Consider the following 14387-nt stretch of genomic DNA (forward strand, 5'->3'; position numbering starts at 1 on the left):
CTGGGCGAGCAAGTCATCATTGAGCACCAGATTAGATGCGCTGAGCGCCACTTTTTTAGTGGCGCTCGGGTTGAGTGCCAAGTTAGTTGCGTTGAGTGTCATTTAAGACTTAATACCTATTTTGGTTCCTATATTTATTATTTTTGTTTAAAGTAATCATTGATTTTTTTTTTTTATGTTCAAAGTGATTCTCGAGAATTTTCGACGTTCAATTTTTTTTTTTGTAAAATTTGTTCAATTTAGTCTTTTTTGTTGAATGTGTCTAAATTGCTAACGACATAGAGTCCGCGTAAGAAAAACGAAATGAGTTGTCATGCAATAGAGCTCATAATGGCGGGCTCACATCATCATCTCGTCATGTCATCACCATCTTCCCCAAATGTGCACCACACTCAAGCCACCATCTTTTTCATGTCGTTGGACCATCGTGAGTTTCGCAATTAGCAATCGCCATACTTGCATCTCCATCCTCGCACAAGCACTGTGTGAACCATGATCAAAGAACTTCATCTTCTTCATCGCGAACCAAAGAACTTCATCTTCGCGAGAACCTCTAAAGTGAAACCCCAAAAATCACAAAACCATTGAACCTGTAGGAAACCCAAAATTCTCAAATCTCCTTCGAAGATCAACCCTAGTTCGCTTAACAATCACGAACCTTTTCGAACTAGAACCCTAACTCACACATATCGCATTCAACCCTTAAATCGAAACTGAGATCCTTCATCGTAGTAGGTTGTGTAGCCTTCATCATCTTCCTATCGCACCATCATCAACACAAATTGCAAAAACCCAATTCGCGATTAACTCTCAATTCGCAAAATCGCGTCTCTTCCATGAAAATCTGCAAAATCCCAAATCGCACCATCATTAAACTCGTTCAACCTCCATTGATGACTCAAAATTATGTATAAGGAGTGAAACTCTCAAATCGCTTTCCATTAAATCACAAAAACCTATCGAAATCAGAATCAGCCACAATCCATCATCGGACTTTCGTGCCTTCACCACTGACTTCACGACAATCGGACCACAAACATTCAGAAAACCCAAAACATAGTTTAGATTCTTGTGCCAACCATCTTCTCCTCATTCACAACCCAATTCAAATCAGAAGCCAACCACCATCCCACTAAATCATAAGTCAGTCACTGTGAACTGAGCTCTATTACGTGATAGCTCATTTTGTTTTTCTTGTGTGAGTTTAGCTTTATTACGTGATAACTCATTTTGTTTTTTTTGAGTGAATTCTACACACTTAGCAATTTAGACACATTAGCAAAAATATCAAATTGAACAATTTTTTTAATTTCATATAAAAAAACTACTTTAACTGCAAAAGAATTCGAGAAAAAAATGATAAATATAGAAATTAAAATAGATATTAAACTTAAATTTAAATAATTTTGGATTGATAAATTAAGATAGTATGAATAAATAAATGGAGTTTTCTTTTGTTTCAATGAGTCCGACACGATAGTGAATGAAATTTCCGAAGCATGGGTTTTTAATTCGAATACGAGATTCGCAGCAGTGAAAGTAGTACTCTGCAATGACTACTTCGACACTTTTCGGAATAACCACTCCGGAAATCTTACCGCGGTACCGCGTCAGGTTCACCCACGTGGGCGTTAGCCGGGAGCAAGGGAAGTTGAGCTGATTGCCATCGACGACCGGGGGTATTATGGCAACGACAGATCGACTGCGGAGATGCAACACACTGTTTACAGCGGCACATGGTTTACGGCAGCCGCAGTGAAGGAGAATGGGGGAAGAATAGGTCAGGTGGTAAAAACGAACTCAAAGGGATTTTTGTCTTTTTAATTTTGCTACGGGGTTGCCGGTTGCAATTAAGGTGGTGCAGGACGCAAAAGTCCTAACTAATGGTTCGGGTTTTTGGGCCGAGAAAACGAGAAGAAAAAAACCGTTGATTATTCGGGTCATGCCGGACGCAGTCGGATTGGAAGTTTCATAAACGGTGACCTGAAAGCAGAAGAAGCAGAAGATGGAGCAGAAAAATTGGAACCTTCTGGACGAATCGCTGGGGCTTCACATTAATGACGACGCGAAGCCATGGCCTCTGTGTGGTCGCTTCGTGCTTGTGGAGGACTGTGTTGACACAAGCGCCGCTTTCGTTCTTCACCACATCCTCAAACGCTCCTTCTCTTCTCACCCTTCTTCCGCCGTTCTCTTCCTCGCTTTTTCTCATCCTTTCTCCCACTACGATCGCGTCCTCCGAAAGCTCGTATTTCCCTTCTCTCTCTATACATATATGCTCTCTTTTTTTCATGGGTACTGTAATCTTGTATTTATGTACGTTTCTTACTGTTGATTTGGTGGTGAAATTGCTTTTGCTATTGATAAGGTGGCTAAATATTCATTTCACATTGGATGCATTTGATTCTGTTATTAGCTAATTGCATTTTCAACGACTGTAGTGCCGGAGGCACTATGACAGTGCCAGTCTGTCTATCTTTATTTTTGGTGGATACTTGAAACTGGTCCTTGAAGGTATAGACCATGCCCTGAGAACTATAAACTGAAAGAAAGGTTTGTGAAAGTGCAATTTGTCACTTAGTTTAATCTAAAAATGAAAAACGTACTGTGAATAATACTTTAACATAATTTTAGGGACTACAGTTATAGACTGATAGCATGAGGATTTATTTTGAAGTTTCTCCCTGGTAGGAACTAAGACTAAGGACCAATTTGGGTATTGGACTTTTTTTCTTGAGTAAACAATCAATTTGGTATAGCGCGTGATATTTCGCAAACTAAATTGATCGTTTGCTCTTTTGTTTTCGTCGTAGTTTGGTTTCATAACATGCTAGTCAATTGTTTGTCAACCAGCATTGGTTGACCACAGCGGTAGTAAATTGTGTCCCTCAATCAAGTGGTCCAGGTTTTGAATCCTGATTATGCCACTTTAGGTATGAAGTAAACCATGTTGGGAGAGGAACACTCACCTTCTGTGCCCTAAAGTTTCTGAATCATTGCTTCCAGTGATGAACGATCCTTACTAATACCATGGTAAAAATATTGTTTGTCAATATCGTTTTCTTGTACTCTGTTACGATGTCGTTGTTTACTTGGTTGTATTTACCAATGTTCACGGGTACTTGTGATGTGATAGGGTTGCAACTTAACTGCTCAAAGAGATAATGGCAGATTCTTTTTCCTTCCTATGCTTATGTTTCAGTGTCCAGGTAAGAAACTTTGTTATTGGTATTTAGCTCTTTTTTCTCATTGTTTGTTTGAAAAAGATTACTGATGCAAGAATGAATTTGTTCCAATAGTTTGTCTTTAATTGTTACTGGTGTACTGTGTTTAAAGTTTAGATCAGAAACTACATGAGTTTGTCATTCATGAGTCTTTCCCTAACTCTCCTTGATTACTTGATTTCATTGTTATAATGGTTAAAGTAGGTGACGGAGTTACAATTATGTCTAGGCGATGTATATAGAAGAAATGCACAAGAATGGATAAATAAGTTTAAATGGAGAGTTAAGGAGTAATTCGGTATTAATATGTGATTGTTGTATGGAAAGTATGAACCAGAGACACATTGTGAAATTCTTGATGTTCTTCAGTAACTGGACAATTTTCTTAAAATCTATTGATGCTTTTTGACGTCAGTAGTAGCAATACAAATTTTTACTTTTAGATACTCAATATACTTCCACTAAAAGAAACAGAGGAGCATGAAGTTTAGGTGGCTATAGATAATATAGAAGTAGTCAAATTAGTTAGTAAACAATTGATGAAAAAGAAGTGGAATTTTTTAGTGGTCTACTTGTGTGTAGCTAGTTCTTATCCTTGTTTGGGAGGATATGCAGGTAAATGAAGATAGTGAAAACTTTCCTTTATAAGTCACGTATGGACTGTAAATCTCACGACATATATTTGAGGTTGAGAATTTATCCGTGTTTGGGTCCCCTCATTCACAATGCAGGTTTTGTAGCTTTCAGTAGTAGTGAATCAAAAGCAAGGTTTGAAAAACATATTCAACATGAAAGAATTTAAAGATCTAAATTTTAGATGGAGAAAAATGAATCAGCAGCCCGGTGTTTGAAGCACAAAAGATTTGTTGTGTTAATTAATGATATACGAAAAGTATTTGAGCTTATATGAAAGTGTTTTGGCTAGTCAACAGCGATGAGAAGCCAACAATGTGTTTTACATATGAAGACACTTGAAATTTGGTTCATGTGTTTCTAAACTTCAATAGTTTAATAAAATCCTTTATTCAACAATTTCAGCCTGAAACTGTCAAAGAAATTAGAGTGTTTATACTTTATTCATCCGATTAAAGTAAATACAGTCAACTATTATGTTAGATTGTTAGATATCCCATATTGACTTTTAAGTTGGTTTTGTTAAGTTTAGTTAAAGTCCACTTTCTAAGATGGGATTAGAACATGTATTAGCAAGTCAACTATTATGTTAGATTGTTAAATATCCCATATTGACTTATGAGCTAGTTTTGTTAAGTTTAGTTAAGCTTAAAGTCCACTTTCTAAGATGGGATTAGAACATATATTAGCAATGTATACTGGGTCATTATATCATCTACTATCGTGTCATTATTGGACCATCCATCCATCCATAAATCTCTATTCTCATGTTTGAGATGTTCAGCCCTTGGTGGTGGGAATTTGTTGAATACCACATTTTCATAGAGATATGATCAAATTATAATATATAAGTAGGATTAAACCTCATCTTTTATGTCAATTTTGTGAGATTGAGTTAGGTTTAAAGTCTACTTTCCAAGCTATTAAAAAGTAGCAAAAGATTGTTTTCACAATTTATTATATGAAGCTAAGAATGAGTCAAAAAAGAAGATGTCCAGAAGAAGAAATAACACTAATTTTAATCTAATTAATCTTGACTATATATTTCAAGATGATCCATTCTCTCCTTAGATCAAGGAAAGAGAACATCCACTGATGGAAATTGGGTGGTTGCTGCCTAGAAATGATACTGATAGGGATATATGGAAGTTGGTGACAACATATCCAAATATATCATGCTATAGGCATGACAGGAATCTAATGACTGGTGTGATATCTTCTAGACCTATTCTTTCTAATGGTTTATTTGCTGATAGCAAAAGTTCCGTGGTTAACATTGTAGGAGAGGAAAAATTTAGCAAAATGTTATACCTGAAGATTTTTCCAGTTCTATTATTTTACGAAATTTTAGAGACCATGGTATTGATAAATATCTCAGAGTAGTTAAGGGTCAATAGAATGGCAAGTGAAAATCATTATTTTGGTGCAGTGTTGAAAGTTCTATTCCATTTAAGCATTTACATCCCATAATTCTGAATTAGCAACTGATCATAATGCGAGGTGTGAAGTTTGCGTGAACACCATTCATCTGATGAGATTAAGAAGTTAATAATTATAAGAAAAAACAACTAGTTCCATTCCATGTCGACCCTTGTGTGGTTCTGTCTACTCCTTACGTATCTATCAATTCAAACATAGCTTTAGGAACATTAATGAAATTTAGAAATGTAGAGTCTGTTGGATTATATACATCCCTGAGTAACAAATTTTTTTGATGCCTAGGGGAAGGAAAACCCAATCATGATGGGCTTGCTTCTGTGTTTGAGCAAATTGAAAGAGTGATCACTCTGTTACATCAAGACAAGAAATCCATCTCTATCATTATAGATGATATATCTTTTCTTGAAGTTGCTGCTAATGGTTCTTCAGATGATGTTTTAAACTTGCTGCATTATTGCCATACGTTAACATCAGAATATGTAAGATAATACTACCTTTTCTTTGTTTGAAACTTATTCCTATGTTTTTAGTTCTTCATTTCTGTGTTTGTGTGACAGGGTTGTGCATTGATTGCACTTGATCATAAAGATATTTATTTGAATGGAGACAGGACTGCTGTTATCTTAGAGATGGAGTACCGTGCTGACATTTTGGTCAAGGCTGAACCATTGGCCACTGGTTTAGCAAAAGATGTGCATGGTCAGGTAGACTTGTATCACTCTGCACTGCAGTATAATAAATTCATACTGAAACTGTTTATACAGACCCAAGTTTTTCTAGATCTTAATCTTATTGAGAATAACCCGTTTAACTTCCTTTGGAGTTGACACCGACACCTTATAGGTTTTCCTGTCCATTGTAATCTAAGTTTATGACAGAATTGTTATTTTATATTTTTTCACTTTCTTGATTAAATATACCCTGCCACTGCTGCCTTTCTATTGAAATGGAATATAGAATAGGATACCTTTGGCTTTCAAAACATGGATTGCTACAAGGTTTTCAGTTTGATCTTTACTAAGAAACCTTATCTTAAGTTTTATCGTTTTGTAATGTCTGCTTAGAAGTCCTCATATTTAAACTCCCTTTCTCCATGAGGTGTCTTTTCAAGTGTATATGATGAACTTATTTTACTCTAATTCTTTATGGTGTTTGGGTAAAAATCAAATGACTTAACTTTTCATATAGACCTATTGATTACGTTTTTCAAGTTTCTCAATTTTTAAGTTAAAGAATTGAATCTGAATTCAAACAAAAGCAGTATTGTGTTAAAAATTCACCAGGGTATAAGTAGTCTGCTTATTGAATTTGATTTCTCTTTTCTATTCTTTCTGATTAATCGTCACAGTCCATATACGAGGGAGCTCCAAGGGTTGCTGTTATGACAAAAGTATCAGAACAGTTAATAAACAGAGTAATATGGAATATCAGAGAAAAGTTTATTGATGGCAGATTCTATTTTTTCTTTCCCTGCTACCATGGATGGTCAGGATACAATGAAAAGCAATTAAACAACCATAATAGAAAGTCACAGAGAGAATTTCCCAAAGAGATGGGTCAAGTTTCTTTTTCCTCCACTCTTTCTCTTTCCTCTAACAGAATTTGTACTCTGTCAACACTGAAATCCACGTAATTTTGAGCTTGCCCACTTCACACGTGTGCTTTTCCTGCACTCAGCCTCTCCTTTTGGTTCCACCTCCTTTTCAACCATTACAGTTGCTTTTTGTATTTCAGTCAAAGAAAAATGTCTTATTTTTATGTTTTGTAGCTAGGCCTAGCTTAAATTTATTCTATTTCAGGTTCATCTTAAAATATAGCAGAGCACTTGTTACAGAGTTGATCTGCAGACCCATAAACGCAATGACATTTTCTTCTATATCATGTTTTGACCCACAATTCATTTTCCCCAGCTTCTCATTTTAGTACCTCCAAAGTTTCAAATAAGGCATTCTGATCTTTATTGATTAAATGTAAAAGAGATAACTACCATTATTGTTTATCTCCCCTTTGTTGAATTTTGTTGTATAAGTGACACTGCAACTGCTAATAGATCATGTTACTGTTTGCGTTGATTCCTTGGATTTCTCTTAGATGATGATTTAATATAAAAACTTCTCTGTAACTTCTGATTAAATCATATATCCACCGTGGTTGATTTTGTTTATTGTTCGTTTTATATGTAGTTGATGGTGTTAAATAAGGAAACACAACATCAGCATGGAATTACAGCCATTAAGAGTTACAATTTTCACTTCAAGATCAAGGAAAATGGCATCGAGTGCTTTTATCCTGGTACAAAAATCCAATGATGATCAATGATTCTTGATAGGTACAATACTTAATCGATTGTGAGATGATAGAATCCAATGCGATTATACTTGAATTGGTGATTGACACACTTAGAGTTATTGGTTTTATTTGTGCATCACTGATTGGTGTCAATGATTTTTTTCACTTGATCGTGTATTATGAGTAATGAAAGCCTTGGAGCAGTAAATTTTAGCCATACATTCAAAATGGATGCATAAGGTTAGATTTAAATAAAATAATATTAATTATTTGCATAGTTTTAAGACGAAGATTAACTTATCTCCTGCTTTCATTAGATACGTGAAAAAGATTCAGTTAAATTTATTATGAAGGGAAATGTGGAGAGCATGAGTTGAATCATTTTATTAAAAGCTTTTCAATTTGCTTCACATCAAAATACAGATGAACTTCCTACGCCTTTTATATTTCCTCTTGCACCCTTTTCTTCTTTTTTTAAAGCCTAAAAGTATACATAATTGTCAATACATAATAATGTTTGTGTTTCGAAATAACTAATTCAAAGCCCTCAAAAGGTACGGGTGTACATTTTAGAATACGTATTTTGAAGTATAAAGATAACATATTACTTATGAAGAAGTTCATATAAAACGCGTATGTTTGTTTAAAATAGGTATCTTGTAACATAACGTACTTAATTTCAGAATAATTATTTAGGAAAGTAATGAGTTTATTTTGGAATGTTCTAAACATGAGATGTAACAACAGATCCGTTCATTTAGTAGCATCTTTATATCACTTCGGATATTGTAGTGCGGATTTGGTAATTGGGAAACATATGCATGATAGATATAGCCGGTGAAGTTATTAGATGAGAGACTAACATAAGAATTTTACATGTCAGGTATAGGGTGTAGCATTTGCTTTGTAGGGTATAGAAACAAAGGTTGATAGACTAACATGAAGAGGCAGAAAGAAGAAAATTAAGTAGATGAAAAGGTACATGTTAGAACAGAAGTAACAAGCAGACATGTTTAGAGATATTACACGACAAAGATATTACAGGAATATCTTTTGAAGATCATTTCGATATATTCTGTGAAGTCATCTTGATGATCTCGACAAAATACCATGTATAGTTCATCTTAACAAAGTATTGTTTCACTGAAATAAAGTATAGTCTAGGCTTGAATTTAACATTTATTGATCTAAAATTTATTTAATATTATTTTTTCTAGTATCTTATTTTTTTTATAGTAATAAAATCAATTATATCAACATGCTAAAGAAAAATCAACGTTGGGTATAAGATCACCGAAAAAGTACACTCTAATTAATGGATTGATGAATTAGATTTTTCTCTCGTGTCAACTTGGTCCACAAGTAAAAAAATATCATATTAACTACATTTAGATAGATAGGCTTTTTTATGGTATCAAAGAATCAAGTTGGTAAAATGTAATAAATAAAATTTATACTATATTTGGTTTAGGTGCATATAACGACGCAATGAAAATTAGTAGAAAGTGAAATAAATTTATTTTATTTATTATTTTTAATATTTTTTAATTTAATAATACAAAATGTAAATCTTAATAACATGTCTAAAACATGATTGGTTATGTAACATAAACATAATTGGTTGTGGTGTGATACAATTGATTATCTAATATAAATATAAGAAAACATTAATGACAATTAATCACGTTGGTTACTTTTCATGTCTTTCTCTTCTTCATCTGTGATTATAAAATGGTTGCATCCTTTTCTTTCTTACAATTTTCATTTTTCATGGCCATTGAAAGCAAATGCAGAGAGCATGTTAAATGCAGAGAGCATGGTGGTTGCATCCTTTTCTTTCTTACAACTTCATTGCTACGCTCAACGCCACGCTGGTACACCATGCAGGACGCTTCCTGATCGAAATCGACTACTAGTCAGTTTGCAAGCAAAAGATGATTGAGCCTACGTAGAGATTTCGTTGGAGCTATTCTTTGGGACAAACTCGAAATGAAAAATCAAGTGAAAGGGACGGAAGAAATTTACAAACAGTTTTGACCGGTTAACTATACTGAAAATATAATAGATTTGGTTTTTTTAAACTAAATTAAAAAATAGAATAATTAGTTTTAGTAAAAATAAATTAGTTTTTTTAATTATAAAATAGTACGGTTAACTATTAGTTTAGTATAATTAAATTATTTTTTGTTCAATCCTGAAATTAAGTCTACAAAATTAAGAATATATGACGGTTATAATAATGATGATGGTAGTAACTAATTAACAATGCTTCCTTAATAGCTTGAATTACCTATTCTTTTTGCCGTAAAATATTAGTTCCGTGTAGAATTAGTTAATTGTACAGAACATAAGATATTTTATAATAATGATGACCCGGCTCGACTCGACTCACTATGGGTTGATTGATTAAACGGGTTGGTTTAGTGACTCATTTAATTATAAGTTTCTTTTAAAATAAAAAAAAATATAATTTTTTTTAATTCAGATCAAAATAAATTTCACTCTAAAATGATGTTAAATTCCAAAGACAATTCAAAATAAAAAAAAATCTTACAATCCAAGCGTAATCCAAAAGCAAGCACAAAAGGCGAACAAATAAGCTTTTAATATTGATAATTTTTGTATCACTTATCTATCTATAATATTAGAGTTTTGAATAGATAAATCTATAATATTTTTTTTTCTTGAAACATGTTTTTTTTATCTCATCTATAATATAATAAAAAAAATGTTAACTAATAATATTGAAACATAAAATAATAAATAATTAAATTAAATTATGTGGGTTGGTGAGCCAGGTTCTAAGTGAACCGGGTTGAAAACTAACCCGCATAAAAAAAAAATTACAGTTTTTTCAACCCAACCTGGCTCAAACTAGTGGTGGGTCGAGTTGCCTCACGGGTTACAACCCATTTTGACAACACTATGGTAATAAGTAAATATGTTTTGAGTGTATGTTTCAAGTGTATGGTTTCCTTAAAAGTTACAAATAAAAGTGAATTATTGTGAATGATTTCAAACATTAGAAGTTGCACAATATGGTAATATTGGTTCCAACAAATCTATAAAGTGATTTATTTTGTCCATAAATGTGTTTTCATTTTATTAGATAGTCATTATGTATAATTACATATAAAAAGGAAATCAATATTAAGTGATACATTTGTTAGTAATTTGTCTTTCTCAATCAATGAAGTTCAATTGTGTAATACTCTTAAGAAAAAACATACAAGAAAGGGCGTTGAATTATATAACTAAAACAATTTGAATTTTTAAAAGGATGTTTAAGTATAAAAATGAGTTTAAAAGCCTTTTAATAAGATGATATATTTGAAATGTTTAAGTATTAAATCAAGTTTAAAATTTTTTTAACAACAAGGTTGAGATAGGTTGAGATATATGAAAAACACTTTACTTTTTATATTAGTTTCTTTCAATCACTAGAACGATGTCTAGTTCTTGGCATTTTCAATAACTAACAAGAATATAAGTATTTTGGCCTATAGTCTTTCAAATTTTTTAATGTACATGTTCACCATTTAGTTAGTCCCTAAAAGCATTGAAATTAAAAATTAGGTTTAATAGCCTCTTTTGTCTCCAGTTGTACTCGGTTTTGTCAATTTGGTCCTTGGATTTTAAAAAGTGTCTACTTGGTTCTAACTTGGGAAATTTTGTGTCAACTTTGTCTCTTTCGTTAAAAAGAAACAAACGGAGTTAATAGTCTGATGATATGGTAGTTTCTTTTCAATTTTTTTTTAATCTTTGGGCCACCTATTCCCTCCTACCACGTTAGTTTTGCCTTCTCAAACAGCAGAAACCCTAATTTCCCCACCGTCAACCAAACCCTATCCGCCACCACCACCTTGTCGCGCTGCAATAGTGAAGTCCAAACCCTATCCAACTGTGAAACCCATCCGCCACCATGAACAATGTCGCGTTGTCACCACCATGCTGAGTCGTCACCACTATGCCGGAAATCGCACAACCAAGTTTGAACCTACCCTCCATCATCAATCTCGCGCCACCCAAATCACCAACAACAACATCATCTTCTTCCTCACGATTAAGACCCAGAAAAACTCAGAAAAATTCCCAATTTTCAAACTCCCAATTCGCGCAAAACAAAAATGAAGGCTTACCATGTGGCAGCCCTTCCCCATCCAAAAATTAGGGTTTCAGATTGGGGAAGAGTGCTTCTGCGCCGTTAACTCGCGAGAATTAGGTTTCGGCCTTCCCATCTGCGGTGGCTACTGGTAACGTGATGATGTTTGGCGAATTTGAGGTCTTTTCCTTTTTGCAGGCGGTGAATTCAAGTGGATGGAGGTGCGAAGATGCGAACTCAGATCTCGTAGGATGAGGCTTTTTTTTCTGATTTTATGGTTTGCAGGTTTGGGCTTGGAGAAGGTGATGAAGGTGTGGTGGTTGCAGGTTCTCGCGTTGAGTGGCGCGATTCTTACGGCGGCAACGGCCTGAAGTGGGCTTTGCAATGCGGTAGCGATGGTGATGGCACGAGGCAGTGGCGGTGGTGAGGTCGCACTTGGGTTCACGATCCTACAGGGAGAGGTTCGCTCTGCATAGCGGCGACATGGCGATTTAGGGTTTTGCTTGGTGTGGTGATTTCTGGTATGCAGGTTTGGTGATGGTGAAAATTGGTGGCGGAGCTTACGGGTTTGATGGGGTGCGAGATGGTGGTCGCGACAGCTTGCATGAGCTCGTGATGAATGATGCCTTGCGACGACTTTGTAGCGCTGGTGGTGGTCTAATGAAGATGTTTCATGGTGGCAGCAGTGCATGATGTTAGAAGCGTCGTAGCTGTTGACGGCGAAGATTGTGGATGGTTCGACAGCTAAGGTTTGGTGCTTGATGGAAGTTAGGATTTCTGAAGATGGTGATGACGTGGCAGCCAAATTTAAACTGTAAAATCCACCTCACCCTCTCATTGACACGTTACCAATTTATACTGCCATATCATCAATTCATTAACACCGTTAGTGTTTTTTAACGGAAGGAATAACGTTAACACAAAATTTACTAAGTCAGGATTAAGTAGACACTTTTTTAAAACTAGTGACCAAATTGATAAAACCGAACACAATTGGGAACAAAAGAGGTTATTAAGCCTAAAAATTAATATTCTAATTTAAAATTTATCTTTCATGTTGATCATTTGTAACAAAGTAGTCTAATAACATAATGCATTGAATGCATATCAATTGACACCATAATCTTAACGGGTGACCATTGATGCACTTTTTAGCATCAAATCTTTTATAATTTAATTAAAAAAATTAGTTAAAATATTATTTAATGAATTATTTATTACTAGGCTTAACCTAATTATACTTTTATTTGTTTATCTAATATATTTTTACCATACTCAATGGTTCACATCTTTTAAAAATTGATGTAAAGTACATTTGAAATACTTTTTTTCTTCTTCTATTATCTAAAAATAAAACCGTGACGCTTCCAATATTATGAATTTGTTTAAAAACTAAAATATTTCAACTTTTGTGTTTTTTTATATAAATAAAAACTTGATTATCACTTATAAATCAAATGTTTTAGTATAATTTTTTGGGACCGAGATACGAACCTTGTTGATGATGCTTTATTACTCTTGTACGTCTGGGACCGTTGTCTTTCCTTCAATGAGAGTGGGGGTACCTGCGAAGATACTCCAATGCTAAAGACAGATATGAGTAGTGAAACTTTAATTCTCTCAATCAGTGATTTTTTCACAAAGTGATCTCTTTAATCTTAGAGCAAAACGTACCTTTTTTTCTTAGGTTCTCCTGTATTTAACCTAAAAAGTAAAATAAATTGATTACCTTAAAATTCGGTTAGTTGGTAAATCCGGTACTTATCCCTAATCCACGTTAGTCTTGAGATTCGGTTAGTTGGCTCCGTAACCTGCGTTATTACGGTTAGATATTTTTTGACTACTTTCTTTAACTGGATTATTGGTCCAATTATTTAAGTTTTTGGGCTAATTGGCCCAACCTCGTTTAACGTAATTGAGCGTCCGTCAACCCCGTTTAACGTAGTTCAACGTTCGCTGATTCTCGCCTGATTTGGTTGACTGAGTGTGTGAGCGTTCGCTGATTCTGGCTTAATTTGGTTGACTGAGTATCGTAATATCGCTTGACTTTTGTCGAGCGCTTTTCTTGCTTAAGGATGTTTGACGAACACTTTCAACTATAGGATAGTTGACGAGCGTTCGGTATAGTTAGAAGATGGTGAGTGATTTCTATAGTGGATAGAGCGATCGGTCGATCGATTATAGCTGATAACTGCTTGGTTTAGATATCACACTATACATCAAATAAATTCGAAAACTTTCACTGAATTTTGTATTTTTCAAAATTTTTTTTTTTAAAGTATTATAAGTAATCTATAAGAGAAACATAACTTAAATATTTTTCAAACAAATCACAATAATCCTTATCTTCCTTTAAGGGTTTAAAAAGAATAGAAAAAGACGTTGAAATATCTTGGAAAAGGCCATTATTTTTTTATAAATCTACTTTTCAACTTATATTGAAAAAAGAAAACCAGGAAATATATATTTTTTTTCATAATTATACATTTGTTTAAACTAAAAATTATGAGTACCAAAAAGGGTTTGAAAGAGAAAAAGAGAAAAAGAACGTGGGATTCACGACGTAAAATTTTCGGACAAGAAAACAGAGACGAGGAGAAAAAGACTTGCTCGGTGACAAATGTACCAATACCATATTATTTCGTTGATATATATGATGCTCTATTAATATTTAACGCTACATAACCTTATTCTCTTTTCTT

General features: G+C 34.0%; 1 protein-coding gene across 1 annotated transcript; it reads left to right on the forward strand.

Annotated features, from left to right (window-relative positions):
- The first annotated feature begins 1482 nt into the window (after window positions 1-1482).
- LOC108329716 (elongator complex protein 6) lies at window positions 1483-7791 on the forward strand. The gene is made up of 5 exons (XM_017564064.2): window positions 1483-2245; window positions 3134-3206; window positions 5577-5773; window positions 5852-5998; window positions 7478-7791. Exons 1-5 carry the CDS (start codon window positions 2006-2008, stop codon window positions 7601-7603), a joined length of 783 nt encoding a protein of 260 aa, XP_017419553.1. The 5' UTR covers window positions 1483-2005; the 3' UTR covers window positions 7604-7791.
- The last annotated feature ends 6596 nt before the right edge of the window (window positions 7792-14387 follow it).

The sequence above is a fragment of the Vigna angularis genome, chromosome 2 (genome assembly GCF_016808095.1).
Source record: "Vigna angularis cultivar LongXiaoDou No.4 chromosome 2, ASM1680809v1, whole genome shotgun sequence".
Lineage (NCBI taxonomy): Eukaryota > Viridiplantae > Streptophyta > Magnoliopsida > Fabales > Fabaceae > Vigna > Vigna angularis.